The sequence below is a fragment of the Aptenodytes forsteri genome, unplaced genomic scaffold (genome assembly GCF_000699145.1).
Source record: "Aptenodytes forsteri isolate BGI_AS27 unplaced genomic scaffold, ASM69914v1 Scaffold3, whole genome shotgun sequence".
NCBI lineage: Eukaryota > Metazoa > Chordata > Aves > Sphenisciformes > Spheniscidae > Aptenodytes > Aptenodytes forsteri.
This window is the reverse complement of record NW_008795283.1, coordinates 1,862,990-1,883,926: the sequence shown is the minus strand read 5'-3', so window position 1 is coordinate 1,883,926 and position 20,937 is coordinate 1,862,990. Positions and strand designations below refer to the sequence as shown.

General features: G+C 45.4%; 1 protein-coding gene across 1 annotated transcript in view; it reads left to right on the top strand.

Moving 5' to 3' along the window:
- Positions 1–20,937, top strand: part of SMOC1 (SPARC related modular calcium binding 1) — a 114,793-nt gene that overhangs the window by 74,973 nt on the left and 18,883 nt on the right. The window contains 3 exon segments of the mRNA XM_019472077.1: positions 13,458–13,650; positions 14,540–14,622; positions 18,251–18,356. Of these exon segments, the coding sequence (XP_019327622.1) occupies positions 13,458–13,650; positions 14,540–14,622; positions 18,251–18,356 (382 nt within the window).

The following is a 20,937-nucleotide window of genomic DNA, read 5'->3' as shown; positions in this document are numbered from 1 at the left end:
CACGATCACTTCCCTACTCCTGCTGGCCACACTATTTCTGATACAGGCCAGGATGCCATTGGCCTTCTTGGCTGCCTAAATATAATTTTGCAAAAAGCAGAAGCACACCCTGCCATCCACCCCAAAGGGAGTCTGTGTACTCTTGGGTGCAGTTTGTCTCCAGGGATCCACACAGTGAGGTGGGATGTGATTACATCAAGTGTACTACCAGGATCTGGGTTCTCTGTTTTGTCTGTGTTCCTTCCTTAAGTTTTTTTCCCACTTGCAGGAAAAAAAGGCAAGAAAACCCACATGGCACCCCAAAATAGCTCCTTCTTTCTAGTACTCACCTAGGAAGTGATACCGTTTGGCTGCATGCCTTTCTTAAGGATCAGGGATAGTGATTGCTCATAGGGGGAATGTACTCATGGTATGTTGCCTTAGCCATATGGAGTCTTTCTAGGATCCCATACATTAATAAGGAGTCTGCTTTTAAGCCACCTGTACTGAGAATCAGTGTAGTTCTTCCTGAGCCAGATTGTCAGGTGAGACCAACCAACATATAACAGGGCAGGGCCTGCTGATTTGCCCTTAAAAAGGAATATGGCAGCTTTGGTGGGATACACCAAAAATAGCCAAGGTTAGACAAAAGTTTGATTTGTTATTAGGACTTTCCTTTTTAGCAGTGAGGAATAACCCCAAGGAGCTTGAATGCCTATATTATTTTCCAGAGTGGGGAGACAGTGCACCCATTTGTGTTGAATGTATAGTTATTTGGAGTTGGAGCAAATTTCCTTGTGCCTTGGAAACGTGGAACGCTGCAGAGACCAGGGAGCTGCAGGTAGATTCAGATGAGGCTCTTGAAAAGCAAAGCACTGTTTTGAATGGGGGCAGTTTCTCACCTGTCTCTATCCTGTCTTCTCAGCCTTATTCCTTAGCTGTCTTGTCCTACTCTTGGCGCACAGCACTTCCTGCCTTGTTATTTAAAGACATGTGAGACCATAGGCTTCTGCTTCTCCTGCTATTTTTCTCCTACTTTCTGCTACTACTAAACTAGTTGTGTTTAGTTCCAAACTGAATGGCTGTCTTTCCATGCCAGTTGTGTTAATGTTACTGTCCAAATGTCTATTATAGGATTGTAGGCTCTTCCCCAAAATCTGTGGCTGGTTATTGTTAGTGAGGACACCAGGTGGAGGAGATGGGTGGAAGGAAAAGTTGATCTCACTTTAGCAGGAAAGCAGATTGAGAAGGGGAGGTAGCCAGGCACAATTGTGCTTTAGTGACAGCTGAATAAGATATTACAGTGGCATTGGAATTGGAGAATTTTGGTGCCTGGGAATGACATCCTAATGCTGACTGCAGTCCTCCTTGGTGAACATTTTGGTGCTTCCATCTCCTCCAGGCGTAACACCTGGGAGTAGTGGCTTTTGAACTTCCCCATAGCTGAAGAGGATAAAAGAAGTGTCAGTGGTGATGTCAAGAACAAGAGTTCGTGGGAGGGAACCAATGAGTGAGAGAGCTTTTGCCTTTTCTACTATCCTCTGTTAACGTGTCCTCCTTGGCTCTTGTCCTGCATCTTGAGTCAGTGCCTCCCAACACAGTGTTCCTCTGACCTGTCAAAACTATTAGGCTAAAATCTGTCACTTTACTGCCCCACCTGCCAGAACTACTTATCTTCAGACCTTTGTATTAGTCCTCCCACCCCTTCTTTTTGTGAGGGTTTGTTGTGGTTTGGTTTTGAATTCATTTTTATTTAGGTTCTGGCTTGATACCAAAGGAAGCAATCTCAGGAGAAGTTCCTGTTGAGTATGATATGAAAACTTACTAATTCCATTACATTTTCACAGCAAATCTTTATGCTGTTCTCTGCTGAGTTTCTGCTTACTTGCAAGGCAAAATGTGATGTTTCTCCCTTACTCTCTATCCCTCCTTTCCCTCCGGCTCCATCTGTGGTTCAACCACCTCTCTTGACTGCTGCTTGGGAGGCCTCCGTCTGTTCCTCCCTCCTGGAAGTTCTGGGAAGGTACGATATATGTGATGCCCAAGTATGATTCTCCCATGGTCTCAGTGTGACAGGTGTGGTGAAGAAGGGAGTATGTAGGGGAGAGCAGAAGCAGGGAGAATGGAAGAATCTAGGACCGGGACCCTTCCCAGACAGCCAGCAAACAAAGTCATAAATAACATGCCATTGGGGACCAGTTAATCTGCTCTATGAAAAGGTGCGAAGTATACAAATGGGAAAAATAACATTGTATAATAGTCGGCATGCAACCATAGGTGTTAAACCATATGCAGCTAGGCAAATAAATGAAGCTCCCCCTGAGTGCTGTGTGATAAATCATTCCCAAAGAATTCGGTCACTCCCCCCTCCTTATCCCCCAAAGAAAGAAAATAAATTACTCTAGACATGGAGTTATAACTGCTACTCTACAGCTGCCGGTTAAGGCGAGTGGACAGGGAGCGGTAGGAGAGGGGCAAAGATATAAGAAGCTGGGGTAAAAGGGGAAAAAAAACAATGCTGCATTTAAAACCACTGAGGATTTGGAGGGGAAAGGAAAAATAAGCTCCAGCACCAGACATTACCTGGACCTACAGGGACAAACGGAGAGTGGAGAGGTCACCTTTATGGAGTTTGGTTTGCTTTTTAGCAGAAGCTGGTTCATATCGGAGGGGATGCAGTGATTCGCTGAAGTAATTCCTTAGCAGCAACATGCTCCTTGCTGTATGTAATAGCAGCATTCAGCACAGGCTTGTATGTGGATCTGCACTTCGGACATCCATTTGAACATGTTGATGCCTGCAGATGGACTACACGTATTAACTCACCTTCCTGTCTCTCTTGAAGGGTTCCTGTCAACTTCACAAGAAAGATAACACTTCTGAGGTGCCACAAATAAGGAGGAGCCGTTTCAAAGTAACGGCTTGACCTGTGCTCCTGGATTCCCTCTGGAAAAGGTTTAGACCTAGGTGTCTCCTGAAACCAAAAGCCCTGGTGGGGCTTGCAACTGATTTGCAAGGAGACAACTGAAGAAAAAAAGGGTTCAGTGGTATACAGATCAGTGTATCCTTAAGAGTGTCTTCTGCCCCCAGTATTGTCCAAGGAGGCCATGGATATCACTTAGTAGAGCACAAGGCTGTGAGGAAGCAGAGCTGCATTCCAGAACTGCTGGAAAACCCTACCCCTCCCATGAAGGCTTCCTTCTTCTGGTGCCAGGCTTAGGGTGAAGAGGTTCTCCGCTTTGGTGGGTCTTGGAGATGGATTGAGTAGATAAGAAGGGAAATGTGTGAGGTCCTGCAGGAATATCAGTAGGGCTTGTGGAGCAGCAGCATGGGACATTTGAGGAAGATGTCACAGAATCATTTAGGTTGGAAAAGACCCTTAAGATCATAGAGTCCAACCATAAGCCTAGCACTGCCAAGTCTACCACTAAACCATGTCCCTAAACACCACATCTACACATCTTTTAAATATCTCCAGGGACGGTGACTCAACCACTTCCCTGGGCAGCCTGTTCCAATGCTTGATAACCCTTTCAGTGAAGAAATTTTTCCTCATATCCAATCTAAACTTCCCTTGGTGCAACTTGAGGCTGTTTCTTCTTGTCCTATCGCTTGTTACTTGGGAAAAGAGACCAACACCTGCCTCTCTACAACCTCCTTGTATGTCGACTGTGTTCTCTTTACTTTCAAATTGATGTCAACAGACCTGTGAGCTGTGTTGCAAGAGTCCTGTGTATGTTGGGGGGGGCAGGGAGGGACATGAGTAAAAGCTGCCATCCTCGTGTTCCCTTTCTCTTCGTGGTCATCTCATTTTTGCATTTTTCCAGACCACCAAAGAAAGTGGTCAGTGGGAACCAGTGAGTATGTTTTGTGGTACAGTTCAGGGGTGGCTTAACTGCATGCTTTTCAGGCTGTTGAAATGGTGTGTAAGTAGCTGGAAAGACCTCTTGGTAGAAGGTCCCAAGGGTTGTCTCTGAAGAGTCAGGAAAGAAGGCTGGGCAGAGAACCCACCTTCAGAGCCAGGCAAAGAGATGGGAGTATGTTTAAAAAGTAAGGCAGCATTCAATCTCCTGGAACACGTGAGGGAGGAAGATGTGTTAAACTGGCTACCCTCACTCTGGGTGAATGGAATGGCTTTTCTCAGGTTTCACCTATTATAATGCAGGGAGGTCTGTGATCCTATTGGTGTCATCAGTCTCCCACCTCATCTTAGGCTCATTGAACAGGCTCCGACAGCACAAAGTTGCAGCTTCTCTCTGGAGCTGGGACCCCCAGAATGCATGGGATCCCACAGCTGGAGGGACTGTTGCCTGCGTAAGGCTGCAATTCAGAGAAATCCTACTGGGAAGAACACTAACCTCAGCTATAGTATCACTCTGTAGTCCTTCCCTTGCCTTTCAACCCAGAGCATGGAAGAGGACTGCCTCCATCTCATGACACTGATGAAGTGGGAGCAGTTTCTCTGTCCCATGGCTGATGTCTGAATCCTATATGTTACGTCATTGAACTACCAAAGCCTGAACATTTTGCCCAGAGACAGCTGGCTCAAGCTAAATGTCCAAGAGTGAGTGCTAGCACTCCTGTCAGAGGCAATTCCCTCTGCCTCCTTGTAAAGTGCTAAATGCTACAGGAAAAAGCTGATCCGTCATCACACAAAGACTCATCACACTATAAACCTGTCTCTTCCCCCCCCTTTCACTCACCAGCAGTAGCATAAAAAAAGAATGTTACTGTAGTTAGGAAGATCAGTCTGAAATACTCTTTACCTGCCTGTGACAGCTTTCAAAAGCTTTCTATTTGGTGTTCTGTAATTATACACTTACAATACTGTAAAAATAGTGTGCTCGTATACTCCAGCCAGCAGAGGTAGGCAAGTTCTCCAACAATTGCTGTGCTAGTTGTTCCAAGCACTATTAAAAACAGGTGTGGAAGTGAAAATAGTTTCCCAATAATGTTGAGGCTCCAGTGGAAACACCTATGGCTTCTCATTTTATTGAATAGCATTCCTCAGTGTGGAAAGAGTGGAAGTGAGAAAGGAGTGTAGGGAAAACGAATGAATGTGTTCAAAGACAGGTGGCTTATCTCAAAGCTAGGTATGCCACAAGCTAACAATGCTTAGAAACTATGTGAAATGGAAAAGAGAAGTTAGGGAAGAAAAAACACAGACTCTGGGTAGCTTCCTCTCAAAATCACAAGGGCAGTGTCTAAGGTTGAAAGCTTTTCTAGTGCTGAGGAATTGTCCTGATGTAAAGAACTGAAGGGGGTTGCATTTTGGTGCCAAACTTTCTCTGCTCAGACTGCAGAAACTGTTGTCGTTGTGAAGGTACTGCACAGCTACAGCTGTCATACAGAATATGGAAGCCAGGTGCATTAGGAAGATCAGACCCCAAAATCTGGAAACTTAAACCAGATCAAATATCTTCAAGATTTTAGGCTGTGTTTGCAAAGAGGTTGCCTCAGTCATCTAGGATCTGCTGGAGCTTCTCAGTCTGTGTGAGGAGAGTGGAAAAGACCTGAACAGGTCGCATAGTTTTTTTCCTTCCTGTTTTAACTAAGGGTCATATCCAGTTAACAGCAGCTCTGACGTGTGTAACCTGTTCCTAATGCAGTGAAAGGAATCCCACTGCCTCTTCCAATGAGTGAACAGTTAATCACCAGGGCTTTTTTTATATCAGACCTAAATCTCCTTTCTCCAAGTAAGCTGACTGCTACTTGAACTACCCATAGGGAAGAAAAAAAAAAGATCTATGACCATCTTTTTTTATATAACAGCTTTTATGTCTCAGAAGACTGAATGTCATCCCTAGACTAAACAAATGGAATTCTTTCAGCCTTTTCTCATAGCTCAAGTTTCCTAAACCTCTGCCTGTTCCCTTTGCTGTCTCCTGCACTCTTGCCAAATGGTCCACCTCTCCCTCAAATTGCAGTGCCCGGAGCTGGACACAGGGCTGATCTAAAGGCTTACCAGTCCTTAGTGCCTGTTTCTTATGTGAGGCCCCTGTCACTACATCCCCCAGCTGGATTTACCTGTTTTGACTTTTTTGTTGTTGTTTACAATGTCATGAAGTTGCAGACTTTTTTGTGGTCTACCTAAGCTCCTGATAGTTTTTTTCTAAGTCTTGCTGTCTCACCAGTAATTTCCTCTCCATGCACTAGATTTCTTCTTGCTGGTTGTTATGGTTTGTACTTCTAAGTTGTGATCACGCTGATTTAAAACCATTTATCAAGATGACTTTGAATTCTTTCCTGAATTTCAGTTTGTAAATTGGATGCTATGTTCCACTAGCCAAATTGGTCATTTAATTTGATACAAGACAAGTCTCACGATGGCTTTCAATGTTGAAGAATTGTTTCACAGAGAACTTTTGAGATCTCTCCTCTTGAAGCATGTTTTTCTTAACCTGCAGTGTTAGGCAACTATCTCACAGTAATTGTATGTAGTTTACGTTTCCCTCATGTGCTTATGAGAATGACACAACTTACAATATACTCTAATGAACCAGAATTTAATCAGAGCTCCATCTAATGCATTGTGTATGAACATGCAAATATTTGTATTTTTTGCTAGGATGATGTACTGTAGCCATAAAAAAGTGTATTGTTCTCTTTCTGCCATCTTTCAGCTAGTCTGGCTACAGCTCTAGGAGGGCTAGGACTGTGTGACTGACTGCTTGAGAGATGGGGTGGTAGAAAGAGTCCAAGCCCTGCCTGAAAGACAGTTGAGTTAGAATTGCATGGACAGGTAGCTTTCAACTGGCAGGTTTCAAGATGCGCAGGCGTGGAGCTTTATTCCTGTGTGGTTTGGAAACCCTGTGGAGCAGACTCCTTTCCTAGCTGGGCAGCACCCAATGCCCACAGGTTCTGCAAAGCAAGCACAAGTTGTGCATCAAAAAGTCCCTCAGCAAGTTCACTCTAATTGCTGCGACAGTGCTTCCTTCAGCCATTCCTCCTTATTTCAAGCTAGAGGGTAGATATTGAATAGGCTTCTCATCATGAACACTGGGCAGGAGTACAGTGCAGCTTTATCGCTATGAGCAGAAGGAAGACGGCAGGGGAAGGATGTGTTCCTGGATAGCTGAAGTTTAATGAGCCACTTGGAACAATGCATTTTTTAAAATTATAAGCCACCTGTTAAACCTTTGCATTGTACTTGTTCAGCACTGGACGTGTGGTAATCTCTGCTTCCTCTGTAGCCTATGCCTTGAAAAATGAAATTGAGTGAGTACCAAGGTAAAGCAAGGATTGCTCAACTGGTACAGTCTGGGAGCACCTGCAAGGTTTCTTTTTCTCTTTACCTTTACATTAGCCAGAATACTCTGGAAGGACCACGGTCCCAGACAGAAGAGGGTGGAGCGGGTAGCAGTGCTGATGACTAACAGAGGTGCGGAGAGATTTATGCTATCCCCATGAGCCATATTTGCTCAGCTGTTATTGTGCTCCTAGTCAACACAGAAAGGGTTGTTTCTCTCCTTCCACCCACAGCCCTGCTCGGGGGACAGGCAGCTAGTGCCTATTCACCACATTGCTTTGCTAGTCCTGCCAGCCCTTGTGCATGTGCATACCCAAGGCTTTTCAAATTCTCTTTCCCCTCCGAGGTGGAAGGTATGCAGATTTGGGCTGCTGATATAACCTGTGCCGAACTTTCTCTGTGGAATGAGGCTGCACTTTCTGCCCACAGCTTTTGTAAGCTCCGTACTGGAATAAGACACCTGTTCTCACAGAGCGGACCTGGCTCCTGTTCACATTAGAGCTCCCTTATGCAATGTAAAAGCACCTTTAAGCTGGTGTACATGCTGTGATAAAATAACCAGTTCAAGGCTCCTCTTCTCTGCCAGAGCAGTGTAAAGACAGGCTAAATAAAAATGAGAAATCAACCTTGTTTGAATTAAGCTTCCCTGGGAGACAGGCACTTTCACTGAGATGAAAACTGAGGCACAAAGACACTTAGTCTTCACTTTTGGGTTGGCACAGGATGTCAATAGGAACTTGGCACTAGATATTCATACCGCTGCCTTTCGTTCTGTGCTGCACTAGTTCCTCATGGAGGGTAAAGCTGGGAGTTGAACAAAAAAAAATTTGGGAGAGGCATGTGTTTGATTTTTTTGAAATGGTATTTTGAAGTCAGGTCCCTGTTGCAGCACTAACAATGGGGATTGGTCAAGAATCCTTCAGTAAAAGACCTTTTCCTCCCCTTCTGATGAATGCTTGTTCATTAAAACTGAAGCTTTTTGTGGGAACTCCATGGGAAAAGTTTCCCCAGTCCAGACAGCATTTCTGGTCAAAAGAAATGAGAGAGGGAAAGAGAAGGAAATCTGCCCTGCCTGGCATAGCCTGTAGCTCTGGGATTAGGCTATTCACATAGATTCATTGGGGCTGGGCAGAAACAGAGGGAGGTTAGACCCTCTCTTTTGCCTGGTTTGGAAGAAGGACTCCTGACTCTCAAGGGTGTAGGGATCTCTCCAAGGTGGTTGGTTTTGGTGTCACAGTCTCTCTCTTCTTTTAATAAGAAAAAAATTGTGTGCAGAAGAGTAATATTAAAAAAAATAATCTGCTGTGGTTGGACGGCAGATCTTCCTTATGTCCCGCCCTAATCATCCACAGCATCCTCGCAGCCCCCGTGATTGATGCTTGGTCCTTTGGCTCTGATAGCAATGAGAGTTGTTATGCGTCAGGAGAGCAGCTGGGGGAGGCTGCCTTGTCCCCAGAGCAGCGCGTTGGCTGCATCTAGCCCTGCAAGCTGAGCATGAGAACTGTTAAGCACAAGCCTTTGTTTAGATGCTGCTAGACACCCTCTCTTCTCAGCTTTGTAAGGTAAACAAACAGCCCATCTTTTTAATAACCATCTAGTTTATTAGACAGTCAGATGAGTCCCTTACCTCATCCATCACTTTTATTTTTATTGTGCAGGCACTAGATGTATGTTTGAATGTGTGTACTTAAGGGACCAGGAATGAGAGACCTTTTTATGAATCTGTCCATGTATTTCTTAGAAAGCTATTACTAGGGGAAAATTGTTGCATAAATAATGTACAACTGCAGATGTCCAAGCCCTGTTTTCCTGCAATAGCTCGTGGCTTCAGAGACACTACTTTAAAAAATGTTTTAAGGAGTGTTAGAAGCAGTCAAGAGTAAGAAGGAACAAACAGCATTTTAGAGCTGAGCAGTTAAGGTAAAATGGATATTTCTGCCAGTGATTCTCTTCTTTGTGTGTGCACGCATTCCCTATCTTTTCTGGCTGTTATTTCTGCCAGTGATTCTCTTCTTTGTGTGTGCACGCATTCCCTATCTTTTTCTGGCTGTCATTGGATTTGTTGTAATCTAGATTTGCTGTCTCCCAAAGGTTTCACTCCCCAGCAACAGCAAGTTGGCAAGTTGTTGCCAGCTTCTTTGTTGATGGTTGTCTTAAGTCAAAGCAGAGATGGCAGAAAACAGGGGAATGTGACAGTGTCTTTAAAAAAAAAAAAAAGGGGGGGTACCATATTATTGTTGGTCCTGGGAAGGCTGTTTGTGTCCTACTGACTTGCTGTCTTAAATGTTCTTCTCTCTCTAAATGTTTAGTACAGGGAAAGAACGAAAACTTTTTTTTTTTCTTTCTGTGCCTGCAACCGCCATTAACTCAAACAGCGAATAGGCTTTTAAGTACCCTGCGTGTATAATAAATACATGCTTCTTTCTAAGATGACAGCTTAATTTCATAGCTGGCATTAAACCTTCTAGCTTAGCCATAGGCTTTTGCTATCCTCCATAAACCTGGCCTTGGCAACAACAGCAAAGTTTCCAGTAAGCAGTCTGACTGGAACAGGCTGACTTCAGTGTCCTGGAGCTGGGATAGTGTTTGATGGTCCCTTCATTACCCGTGAGACTGTCTTTCAGGGTGACAGTGTATGCAGTTCATGCCAAGTCCCATACTAGGGAAGCTGATGATATGGATTTCCCAGCTGACTTTGCTGGCTGTTGAAATACACCCCAACTGTTAATATTCATGTTTATTTTTTAAGGGAATTAAGTGCTGTTAGAGTGCTAGCCTGGAGGAAAGAGTCTCTCTGGGGGCTAGTGCTAGTTAATACTTTCTTCTGCTTAGTAGACAGATGTCACTGAAGGAACTTTCCACAGGGCTGTTGTCAGAGCCTCCGTTTAGCGTCAATGTGTTTGCTATTCTGATCCCCTCTGGCTCAGGAAAGGTATGGTAGATCTGGAAAGGGTTCCAAGAAGGAACAACTGGGTCAGCTGGGACTCTTCAGCACGTGAAAGAGATGAAGTAGGAATCTGTAAAGCAATGAGAGGCAGGGAGGGAGTGACTGCAAACTGTTCGTTGTTTCCTCCTCCAGAAGAACTAGGGTCAGCAAACAGAACTAGTTGGAGCCAGGTTTAGATCAAACCGAAGGATGTGCTGTGTTCCACACGCAACATGCAGTCAAGCCACAGAACTAGCTGCGGGATGTCATAGTCAATAAAAGTTTATGAGGGGAGACATCGCAAACTGGTGGAAGGGAAAAACCATTGCCACTCGCTAAATACAAACTCTGTCTGTCTCTGCGAGTTTCTGATCCACAACTGGTTGAGGCATGAAATACATGGGGGGAAAAAACCAGCATGTCTGGTTTTTGTTCTTCAGGGTGTAATGGAATGGATGGGACTTTCATAGTGGCTACTTCTAGATGTATGCTAGAAATGAGAAAAATCTGATCTCCCTGCTGTTTCAGTTGTACTGCTATCATTGCTAATGGCAGGCCACTGAACGCTGGTGATGATGGGGGATTTTGCATCATTACATCTATCTGATGTCAACTGAACAAAACCTGTAAGATTTGTTTCACTCAGCCTTTAAACACCCTTCAAACAGAAGTTCTGTATTCTAGTAGTAAATGCCATGACTATTCAATTCCCACAAATTTCTGTTATATGTGCAGAGAATTTTTTGCCATTTTTATGGCATAGTACAAACGTGTGTGTAAGTTTGTACATTTATTCTGTTTAATTTGCATACCTAACTACAAATGTGTGTAAAATAAGATGCTAACTCATCAAAAGACATTTATTCTTTTTTTCCTTTCTTGATTTCAGTAAAAGTGGCACATTTTTTTGTCCTGACACACAAAAAAAACCCACTTGATTTTTTTCAGAGACATTTTTAGTGCTAGTTTTGCAAGACTCAAAGGACTTGAGAGATCTTAGTTTGACTTCGTGCACTCAGGAAGCTTTGGGGATTTAGATAGAAAAATTCCTGGAATGTAGTTCTCTTCAGCAGAAGTTTTTTTTTCTTTTGCTTTTTTTTTTCCTCTTGCTTATTATATAAAATGATGATAGGGAATTCTGCCCCTGTTTTTGCTTCCCCAAGCTGCATGAATGATCCTCCTCACCTGAAGGCCAAGGTGTGAATTGCTGTCAGCAGACCATGGGCAAGCGGGGCCCCTTGTGATGTAAGTGGTTTGTTAAGGAGCCTGCAGGCCTCTCGCTCAATGACTTCTCTGTCCACGTACAGCTTAGGAACAGTCACGGGGCCTTTTTTTTTCAGATGTGAAATCTGTCAGCAAAGTGAAGTCAGCTTAAATATCAGCTGAGGCTTGAGCTCCCTTTCAATTTTTGTTGACTTTATCCCCTCCTGCTCCTTCCCGATCAAGTTTCTCTCTGCTTGAGTCAGACTTGCCGACACTTAAAAGTTTTTATTCTGTGGTTCGGTTATGTGGATTTGTGTGTGGCAAGGTTCAGGTGCCCTTCACGTTCCCAGCCTTGACAGTGATCTGAAATGCTGAGGAGAGGGAGACCATTCTGGGTCTCTGAGACTCTTTAGCTGCTACAGTTCAATTAGAAAACAGTGAAAGTGCTTCTGGTACCCAAAGCGTGCTGTACTCACGTGATGCTTTGCAGACCTGCTGGAGTTTTTTGTGTTGACCTGCTGCTACCAAGCTGAGGAATTCTAGTTGTGAATCAGCACCCCTTCTGTTCCCCAAATACAGAACAAAAATTACTCTCTGCACCAGAATTTATCACCAAAATATAAGACGTAACTGATGGGGTACAGACAGGCAGGCAAAATACACGGAAACAGTGAGCGTGTGTTAGTTGTGTGCTGAGCCTGTCCTGGGGGCAGGATGCTGAGGTCATGTCATGTCTGCTGGCTGACCATGCAAACATCTGCAGGTTTGGGATGAACCTGTGGGGTCATTGCCTGTCAGTGTTGAAGCATTTTATGTATTGAAAGCTTGAGGGGATTCTTGGCTATGGCAAGGAATTTCAGATGTTGTGGCTTATTTATAAAAAGAAAACAAAAAACAGAATAAACTGCAAGGGAGAGGAAAGCTAGGGAAGGAGAGAACAACTGTTCCTGCTTCTGGTTTTTGTCACACTCCTAAGGATAAAAGTTAGGAGTTATAGTGTTGTCTTTTTTTACCCTAGACTTAGACATGTTTTAAATCCTGTGATCAGCTGCCTTGACTGCTTTCTGTCCTACATGCATGCCTTTTTTCTCTCTGTGATACTTTCAGTGGTTTCCAAAGTTGAAATAATTTCCTACTCCTCAAAGGGCCAGAATGTTTGAAGACTTGTAATTGAGAAATTCTGGCTGTTGAGCCAAATAGGTCTTAACATCCCGCAGGTACTTTGTCATCTCTTCCCCCTTTAATGGCTGGTCCATATAAGAGGCAGCAACCTGGCACCTCTCCATGCATCCATCACTCCTCTGCAGACGGTGGTCAGAGAGGCAGTGTTAGGGCCGAAGGTGCCAGGCTGGCTGCAGAAGCCACTTCTGGGCTTCTTTCTGTTCTTTGGTGCGTGCCACCTGTGTAGTCTGTTCTCTGGTTGACAATGTCTTTAGAAATAACCTTTTCTGTGTAATAAGCTATTAAGGAAGGGTCCTACCTACCCCTCAGTAGGAAGCAATGTTGGGTGCCCTTGTTTTCCAGGTGAGGGCAACGGTGGAGTGTGCTGGAGAGGTGATAGCAGTGTAGGTAGAATGGGTTATCCCATTCTGTTCCCTGCCGAGGTGTGTGCAGGTGCTCTCTGCACTGGATAAGGCAGTGTTAAAACACAACCTTCTACTCCTCTTGGGATTGTGTTGCAGAGATGCTATTGAGAGGGAAGTCTGGAGAAAGAGACGGTGGGGCAGAGCAGGGTGTTTGCCTCCTTTGTTTAACTGGAAAATACAAGTCACAATTTAGGATCTCTCAGTATGTGAAAGCATAATCTGGGAAATGCTTACCCCATGGCTGCGGTAATAGTGAATTACTGTTATCTGATAGCTTTGTTCCAAAACCCAGGTGAACGGGAACAGTTTTTCCTGCTGTTCCTGGCTTGCTGGGCACTTGGCAGTCAACGTCTATAATCCATAATCTTGTTGTGTCACAGCTAAATGTGGGAGGAAGCTCTCAACCCAGAAGTGGTCGAGATGCGAAGGATACCCATACCCTGCTGAGCTGAGGAAGGTGATCTTGATTTGGCTTTTTTTCTTCACCCCCTCCAACCTCCCTCCCATCTTCCAGAGAAAGTTCACTCCTGCGACCAGGAAAGGCAGAGCGCCCTGGAGGAGGCCAGGCAGAACCCCCGCGAGGGTATCGTCATCCCTGAGTGTGCTCCTGGAGGGCTCTACAAACCAGTGCAATGCCACCAGTCAACTGGGTACTGCTGGTGTGTCCTGGTGGACACGGGGCGCCCCCTGCCTGGTACTTCCACTCGGTAAGAGCTATAGGCCTGGTGAGATGAGATATAAAAAAATACTGTTGCTATATAAGGTAAGTTCCTACTTCTAGAGCGGTCAGCTCTGTACTACCTTCCTTAGAGCTAGCAATACCGTATGTGATGTTCCCTATTGAATGTTACTATGCAGCTCCCTCTCTGTAGGAGCTGGTGCATAGTAACTACTGCTCTTACTTTCCTCTGTGTTAAGTATTCATGCAAAGCAGCCTTTTTTTCTCTGGCTTGCAGCTTTTGGGTGGTAGCAGGAACCAGGGCTGTGCTCAAGAGTACAGATCAGGAGCATGAGCAGTGAAAAGACAAGTGGCTTTGTTGCATTATCCTCTGCTTTATACTTCCATGCTGCAGCCACTTGGATCCTGACCAGTACAGATTTAGAAGACTGCTTGGTTGTGCATTGATAGATTTTAAGCCAGTGATAGATTTTTCTTTAAGTTACTCTGTATCTTAAAACTGCCTGGGGAATCTTTTCTCACTTGGGGTTTGGAAACAAATTGTGGGTCTGGCAAGCTATAAAAACAGGCCAGTAGGAGTTGGGACCTAAACTCTGCTAGATACAGTGATTCTGCAGAGCATGGACAGCTTTGGAAAAAAGCTCAGTCTGTGCCCACAAGAGTTGGAAGAGGGCCTCGTGCTGTTTGTGGTTTTAGGTTGGTAGCTGGTACTGGTCTTCAGAGTACGCTCTTCCTTCTCTCTCCACTTCTGCTGTTGCTGACTGTCCATAAGGAGACAGTTGCTTGAGAATAATATTTCTTCTGGAGGTTTATTGGTTTCCCCTGCAGTAAGCAGATAAGACAGAACCCCGTAGCAACCATCTGATGACACTAAAGCTATATCACATAGTTTAGCATCTGCTGTTCTCCTTTTTCAGCTATGAGACCCCAGTGTGTGAAAGCGATGCCAGATCGAAGAGCACAGAGATTGATGATCCATTCAAGGACAGAGAACTTCCAGGTCAGAGAGGAACAAGATCCTGTCTCTGCCTTCTTCCCTTGTCTCACCTTGGGACTCTTAAGAGGCCAAGAATATTGTTGAGGAGATGGGGGATTTCCCTCACGGTGCATGTTTTACCATGGGTTTTATTCTGTGTTATTTTGGATCACCTCCAGTTTCAGCAGTGAACTGGAAAAGGCTGGGAGTGTCCTGGGGGCCGGTTTATTGCCTGTCTGCCCTTTGAAAACATGTCTGGGATCAGAATTTTCAGGAAAGAAACCTGGATGCCTGGAGGTCCCCTGGGGAAGAACGGGCTCAGCACTGAATTTTTTTCTTCAAAGCCTGGCCAGGACAGGATCCTTTCCATTTAACAGGGCTTTTCAGCAGCTTGGTGCCCTCTAAGCAAGGAAAGAAGACATAGCTGGCAATTGTCAGTGGACCAACTGGCTCCCTGACACTGCACGGACCAGGCAGGGCAGCGTTCCTGGTGCACTAAGGTCCCTTAACTAATGCTGGCTCCTCACTTAGCTGGACTTTATCCCTCATTTTCCGCCTGGGACCCGCTTTATCTCCCATTACTGCTTGTTTTATATTCTGCTATTCCCTCTTAACAGAGTGACAAGCCATAATTTACTGTTTGCCTACCTTTTTTCTGCTAGGAAGATGAGCTAGGCATAGGTGTCTGTGCAGATCTTAAAAATGCTATCCTACCTGCCTGTGCTCTGGTTTTTCCTTCCCGCCGCCTTTCTAAGGAGATGAGTGAGGGGCCCTCACTGACAGGTCAGCCATTGCTCTCCTGGGTGGGGGCTGACTGCTTGAAAACAGAAGCTATAGTGGGTCCCTCTCCACCATGAGGGAGTGGTGGAGACCAAGAATTCTGCAGAAAGAGCTGGTAGCTCTGGGTCCACTTCATTTTCTCCTGGCCCTTTCTAGGGCTAGCATAAAGTGAGTTGTCCCTGAGCGGGTAAGCAAAGGAAATGAGATTTGTTCCAGATTTGCCTTCTGTGCCTCCTAATTCTCCTCCTGCTGGCTCCTGACCTCGGGCCCTGTAGCTTTCTGCTTAGGAACTCTGCCCTCAGCAGGGCTCTCTTCTATGCAGCTTCTCATTTTCACAAGTCACGTAGAAATTTCCTATCTGCCTCCCTCTTACATTCAAATGAAATTGGCCAATTGGTTCAAGTATTACTTTGAGGGGTAGGGGGACGGAAACCAGCTAAATGATTGCATTAAGGCTCATTTCCTTAGGAAATCATGCTAAAATAAAATAACCTTACTTCCTTTCTTCCCCATCCCCTTCTTCCCTTGTTTTACTGCCTCTCCCTGCACTTCCCCCTGCCTCTCGAGGACTCCTCTGTGAAAATCCTTTGCTCTTGGGCTTTTTCTTTGAGACTTCATTTCTGATCTCTCAGGAAGACAGAATGGTTTAGTTTCCCTTTTCCCACCGCTTCTGCACTGCAGCTGCAGCTGGACAAGGGGACAGGAACTGCTTGACGCAGAAGAGGACACATGATGCTCTGTAGCTTAGTGGTCTGGTCCCAGCATCAGACTCCAGGAGAGTTCCCCTCTCAGCTCAAGCCACTTTTCTGTGCCTAAGTAAACTTTCAGCTCTGTGCTTGGCTGCATTGGCTGGCACGACGGTTCCTGTCACTGAAAATACCCTTGTCTATGGAGAGACTAGGAGATGGAGGATCTGATCCTGGTTTGTCTGCCTGAGAGATGCTGTGCTGCACAATCTTTTGATGCAGACTTGAGGTTTGTTTGATTAGCTGCTCTTGTATGCAAAAATTCACTGCTGAGCCAGAACAGCAGGGGGTGAGAGAGGATGTTTCTTTTTACTTTTTTCCACTTTTATTTCTTAGCAGAACTGAATTTTAAGAAAAAAACCTGCTTTAATTTGAGACTCATCATTCCATTTGCACTCAGTTCTGTAAGGGGGACTCCTTACCTTATTCCTCTTCTAGAGGTTTGCCCATTCTTCAGACTCTCAGTGCTGCAGGCAGTATGCTCCTTGGCCTGTGTGAAGAGACCCTGCAGAGGCCAAGGTGGGGGAGACATAAGTCCAAATCCTTGCACATCTACACATACCCTTTTCACAAACTGTGTCATGGCTGTGGCCAGAAGAAAGAAAGAAAGAAGGAAGGGAAGTGTTGCTTGCACATAGCAAATGGCAAGCTGCTAATTCCTGCAGACGGTGAGAAGCTGAGGCCCCAGGGAGATGACTTCTAGCAAATGGTTTTTCAGCCTTCTCATTACTGCAACAAAAAGCTCCTTTAAGTGAGTGGTCTACTCTGGCTGCCATAGCAGCTTACCCATTACAATGCTGACATTTTCTGGACCATGTGCCAAACGAGTGCTGAGGGGTGTGCGTGTGTGTAATGCACATAATATGGAGACAGGCAAAGGACTGTTGGTTAGCTATTGCAGAGAACAGAGCTTGTAATACTGCAAAGGAGGGAGTTTTGTCAGATCAATTTGCAAGCTGCTTTCAGCTGTCAAGGGATTACAGTAAGTTTCTGGTGCTCTGTTTGGGGTACACGTGCTTCTCTGCTTGTCCAGGAAGAGCAGAAAGTGTTGACACTGCTATATGTTGCTAGAGGGAGACTGTTTTCTGATGTCTGCTGCCTTAATCAGCTGACTAATTGGTAGTGAATGTTGTTTTTGGGAAAGAGAAGAGGTAAGGGATGTGGTGATGGCTTCTCTGTCACATCAAGAGAAGACAATAGGATGGAAGGTGATGGGTTTTGGACAATGGTTTTGGAGATGGTGGGTTGAAGTTAAGTATGCTTGTTCCTTGGTAGGCTAGAGCAATTGTTACAGTATTAATGTGGTAGTAAATGAAGTATGCTTTTGCTTTTCTAAGAAGCAAGGAAACGGCATAGATCGCCTCATAAAGGTGAGGAGATGGAGAATTTCATCTCAGCTATGTCATAACAGGCTGGCACTGTTAAGGATAGGAGCCTCTCTCAGTCTGTGGTTATGATGGTGGGGAACTAGACAGCCTCAGGGCTAGGTAATGGAAATGGTTACCAAGTTCGTCTTCAGCCTGCTTTGTCCTGCTTAAGCTAGCAGTGACTGGGGGCGATTACCACATGTTGACTTAGACTGACGTATTTCCCATGCAGTGTGATCATGCAAAGAACTGAATTATTGTGGTAGCTGCTGGCAGGCAATGCTCTCTGTACCTGAAGAGGAGAGTGCAAGCAGCAGCGCTCGCTTTGGCCCGTGCTTTGGGAAGCTTTAAGCTGTCAGTTAGGACCTCAGAACAGCCATGTTTACAGAAGAAGATGACCCAGGAGGTAATGAGTTGTTTTGTAAACTTCTCTGCAAGTGTCACCGCAGGAACTTCGTCTGCCAGGCGCTTCCAGCACATCCCTGTGGTTATGCTGGTAGGGAACTGGGAGAGGCCATAAAGCTAACCACATGGTCTTCCTGCCAAATATTGTTAGTGACCCTCTGTGTGCCTGGACAAAAGCTGCAGGACAAATTGCCACCCAGAGAAACCCACTGAGGGATTCTTCTGCCTTTCCTTAGGGACTGATGATGGCTGCCACGTTACAAACAAAGGAGGCTCTGGCTGATCCTTGCTGAACTAGGGTAGGAGACCAATCCTGTGTGTTCTTGCATTAAACCTCCTCTTTTCTTTCTGCAGGCTGCCCAGACGGGAAGAAAGTTGAATTTATTACCAGCTTACTTGATGCTCTGACTACCGACATGGTACAGGCTATTAACTCAGCAGCACCTACTGGGGGTGGGAGGTGAGTCCAGAAAGCACTTGGGCTGAACACCACCAAGGTGGCTGTAGAGCTCTGGGTGCCCCAGAGGTGGGGGCGGGAGGGAAAGGTGTTGCTCTGCCCTGACATGGGTTCCTCTGGGTTGCTGGGAGAGGAACTGAGTCTGCATCTTCAGATGCTGCTTTGTCCTGTCATCCTAGCCCTGCTTGCCTCCTCCCGCCCCTCCTCCCTGGCAGCTGCTCCACCATAAAGGTTAGTATAGCCCATTTGAAGTGTGAAATGAGAGCTCAGTGGGAGGAAGTGGCTTGTTCTGTTGTCCCCTGGTGCATGAAAAGACCTAATAAAATGCAAATGGATTGAAGGAGACCGTGTGGCCTAGTGGCTACCACGGGGAGTGAAGAATGCGAACCGAATTCTTGGCAGTACCAGCGCTGTGGTTTTGCTGTGGGGCGGGAGCCAGCCTGCCGATGAGGAGAGGAGCTGTTTTTCATGGCCCTCCCCTCTGATCGGCTGCCTGTTCATCCCTCTTGGAAGGAGCAGCAGGTCAGGCCTGTTGCAAGACGTGGGCAGAAGTCTGCATTTCTGGGGAACTGGAGAAAAGCTGAGGTCTTGTCTCCCCCTTCTGCTTGATAACAGCAAATCCCCTTAGTGCAGCAGCTGCAATGCTGCGGCAGGACAGGCCATTGAGAATGGACTGTGATGGATTTAAAAGTGCTACATTGCCTCAGCTAGGCAAGGCTTCTATGCTTCTGGATTCCCCCAACTATAAAAGCAGTCAGTGCTAGTTTAGCACACAGAGATGCCACAACGAATACTGTGCTCATGTTTATAGGGGTGTAGAGATGAAGGAGGTGCCTCTGTGCATGTGTTACTTCCGTGGGTATTGCTCCAACGTTTTGAGAGTGATGTTGATCCCCTGCTTTCCTCTTCAAAATGTAGAAGGAAGCAGTGCCATCTTTAACTACTCAAGAAAAAAAACTTCCTGGGTGGCACCTTTGTGCCTCTTGGTTTCAGTATGGATTGCTTGTGAACCCATATGGTTTTAACTTTGCATTTGGACCTTACAAATCAGGCCAGTGGCTGAGTGCCTGCACGCTGAATATTCTGTAACCCATCGAATTAGCAGTATACGCCTAGCATGTCTGTATTCATATAAACAGGATGAAAAATGCCCCAAGGATGGGAAATACGTCGTTCTCTCCCAGCCGTAAGCATTTCAATGTCAATTCTGTCTAATTTGCATGGTTCAAATGCAGTGGGTAGGGGTGGCGGGAAGCCCTGGAGAGTATTTGATATTTATTTGGCATCTTTGGCACAGGGACTGAAACCCAGCCAATGTAATCATCACTCTTAAAATAAAGCTTAATATAAACTAATATTGTAAAGACCAGAGATGTATGCCCCAACTGCACTTCTATAAACCAGCAGGCTTGCTTCCTAATGTTCCCCAAGCTTTGTGTATTTCTCAGCCTTCAATAGAGGCCTTTCTGGTAGAATTTTTCACTGCCCAGCTCTTCACACAGTCGTCATGTTGATTTATTTTCAGCTCCAGCGTCAGCAGCCCAGTTGCAAGGGGAAAAAGAAATCTTTTAGCAGGCTGTCCTTTGTAAGGCAAAAGACTGCTACCACCCAAATACTCTGCCTGCCCACAGCCACAATTAAATTCAGGAAACTGCTCTGGTGTAAACTTCCATGTGCATCAGCTAGGCTAAGTGCATACCCCAAAGAACACGCATCAAGCTTTTCCATCCCACCATGCCATGATGGGACCATTTATTTTGCAAAAAAAAAAAAGCATGTCAAGGAATATTTGGTACTTATATAAAAATTTAATCAGTACAGCTTTCATTTCATATGAGTTTGCAGAGTTGGGAAGCTGTCTCTGTGCAATTAATGAGTCCTGGTTTCCAAGTTTCCCAAGTGGAGGAGTGTCCAGAGTCCTCTCTTCAGGAATATCTGAAATTGTCTGGGTGACCTAACTTGACTTTGGCACTGGAAATGAAAGCTCGTTTCCAAGATGAAGGGACACTTTACCTATAGGGTTAATCATTTCCAGCCTTAACAACTAACAAAATATTGGATTTATGTAGTGCTTGTCCTGTATCTCCCTGGCCCAGGTTTGCTGAGAAGGTCATGTTGAAAAGAAAAGCTAGAGATCTGGCGGTCTGATTTTTCTTCATGTCAGTCATGTCAGTTTTAATGTCTTAATGTCAGTTGTCTTATTTGTGAGGCAAGCTTCACTTACTTCAGGCTCTTCTCCATCTTTGCCATAATGATGGCAGAACAGGTTCTGTGTTTAAACACGCACTGGTTCCCTCTGTAGCCTCTCTCTTTCTGTTCCTTTACAGTGTTCAGCATTTCATCCTGCTGGGCCTTTTTTAGAGTTTGAACAATGCATCCAATGATCTAAGGTAAATTTTTAACATATCACCAGCAAAGCTTATGCCTGTTGCAGAGGGCAGGCCAGGCAAACAGCAAGCCGTACCCCCATGTCAGTTGGCCCCATATATTGTCCTATGTATTTTAATCAATCAGAGAAGCAGCAAGTAGGATTTGGGGGGGGGGGGGGGGGGGTATTCTTGTTTCTCCGGGGCGGGGGAGGGGG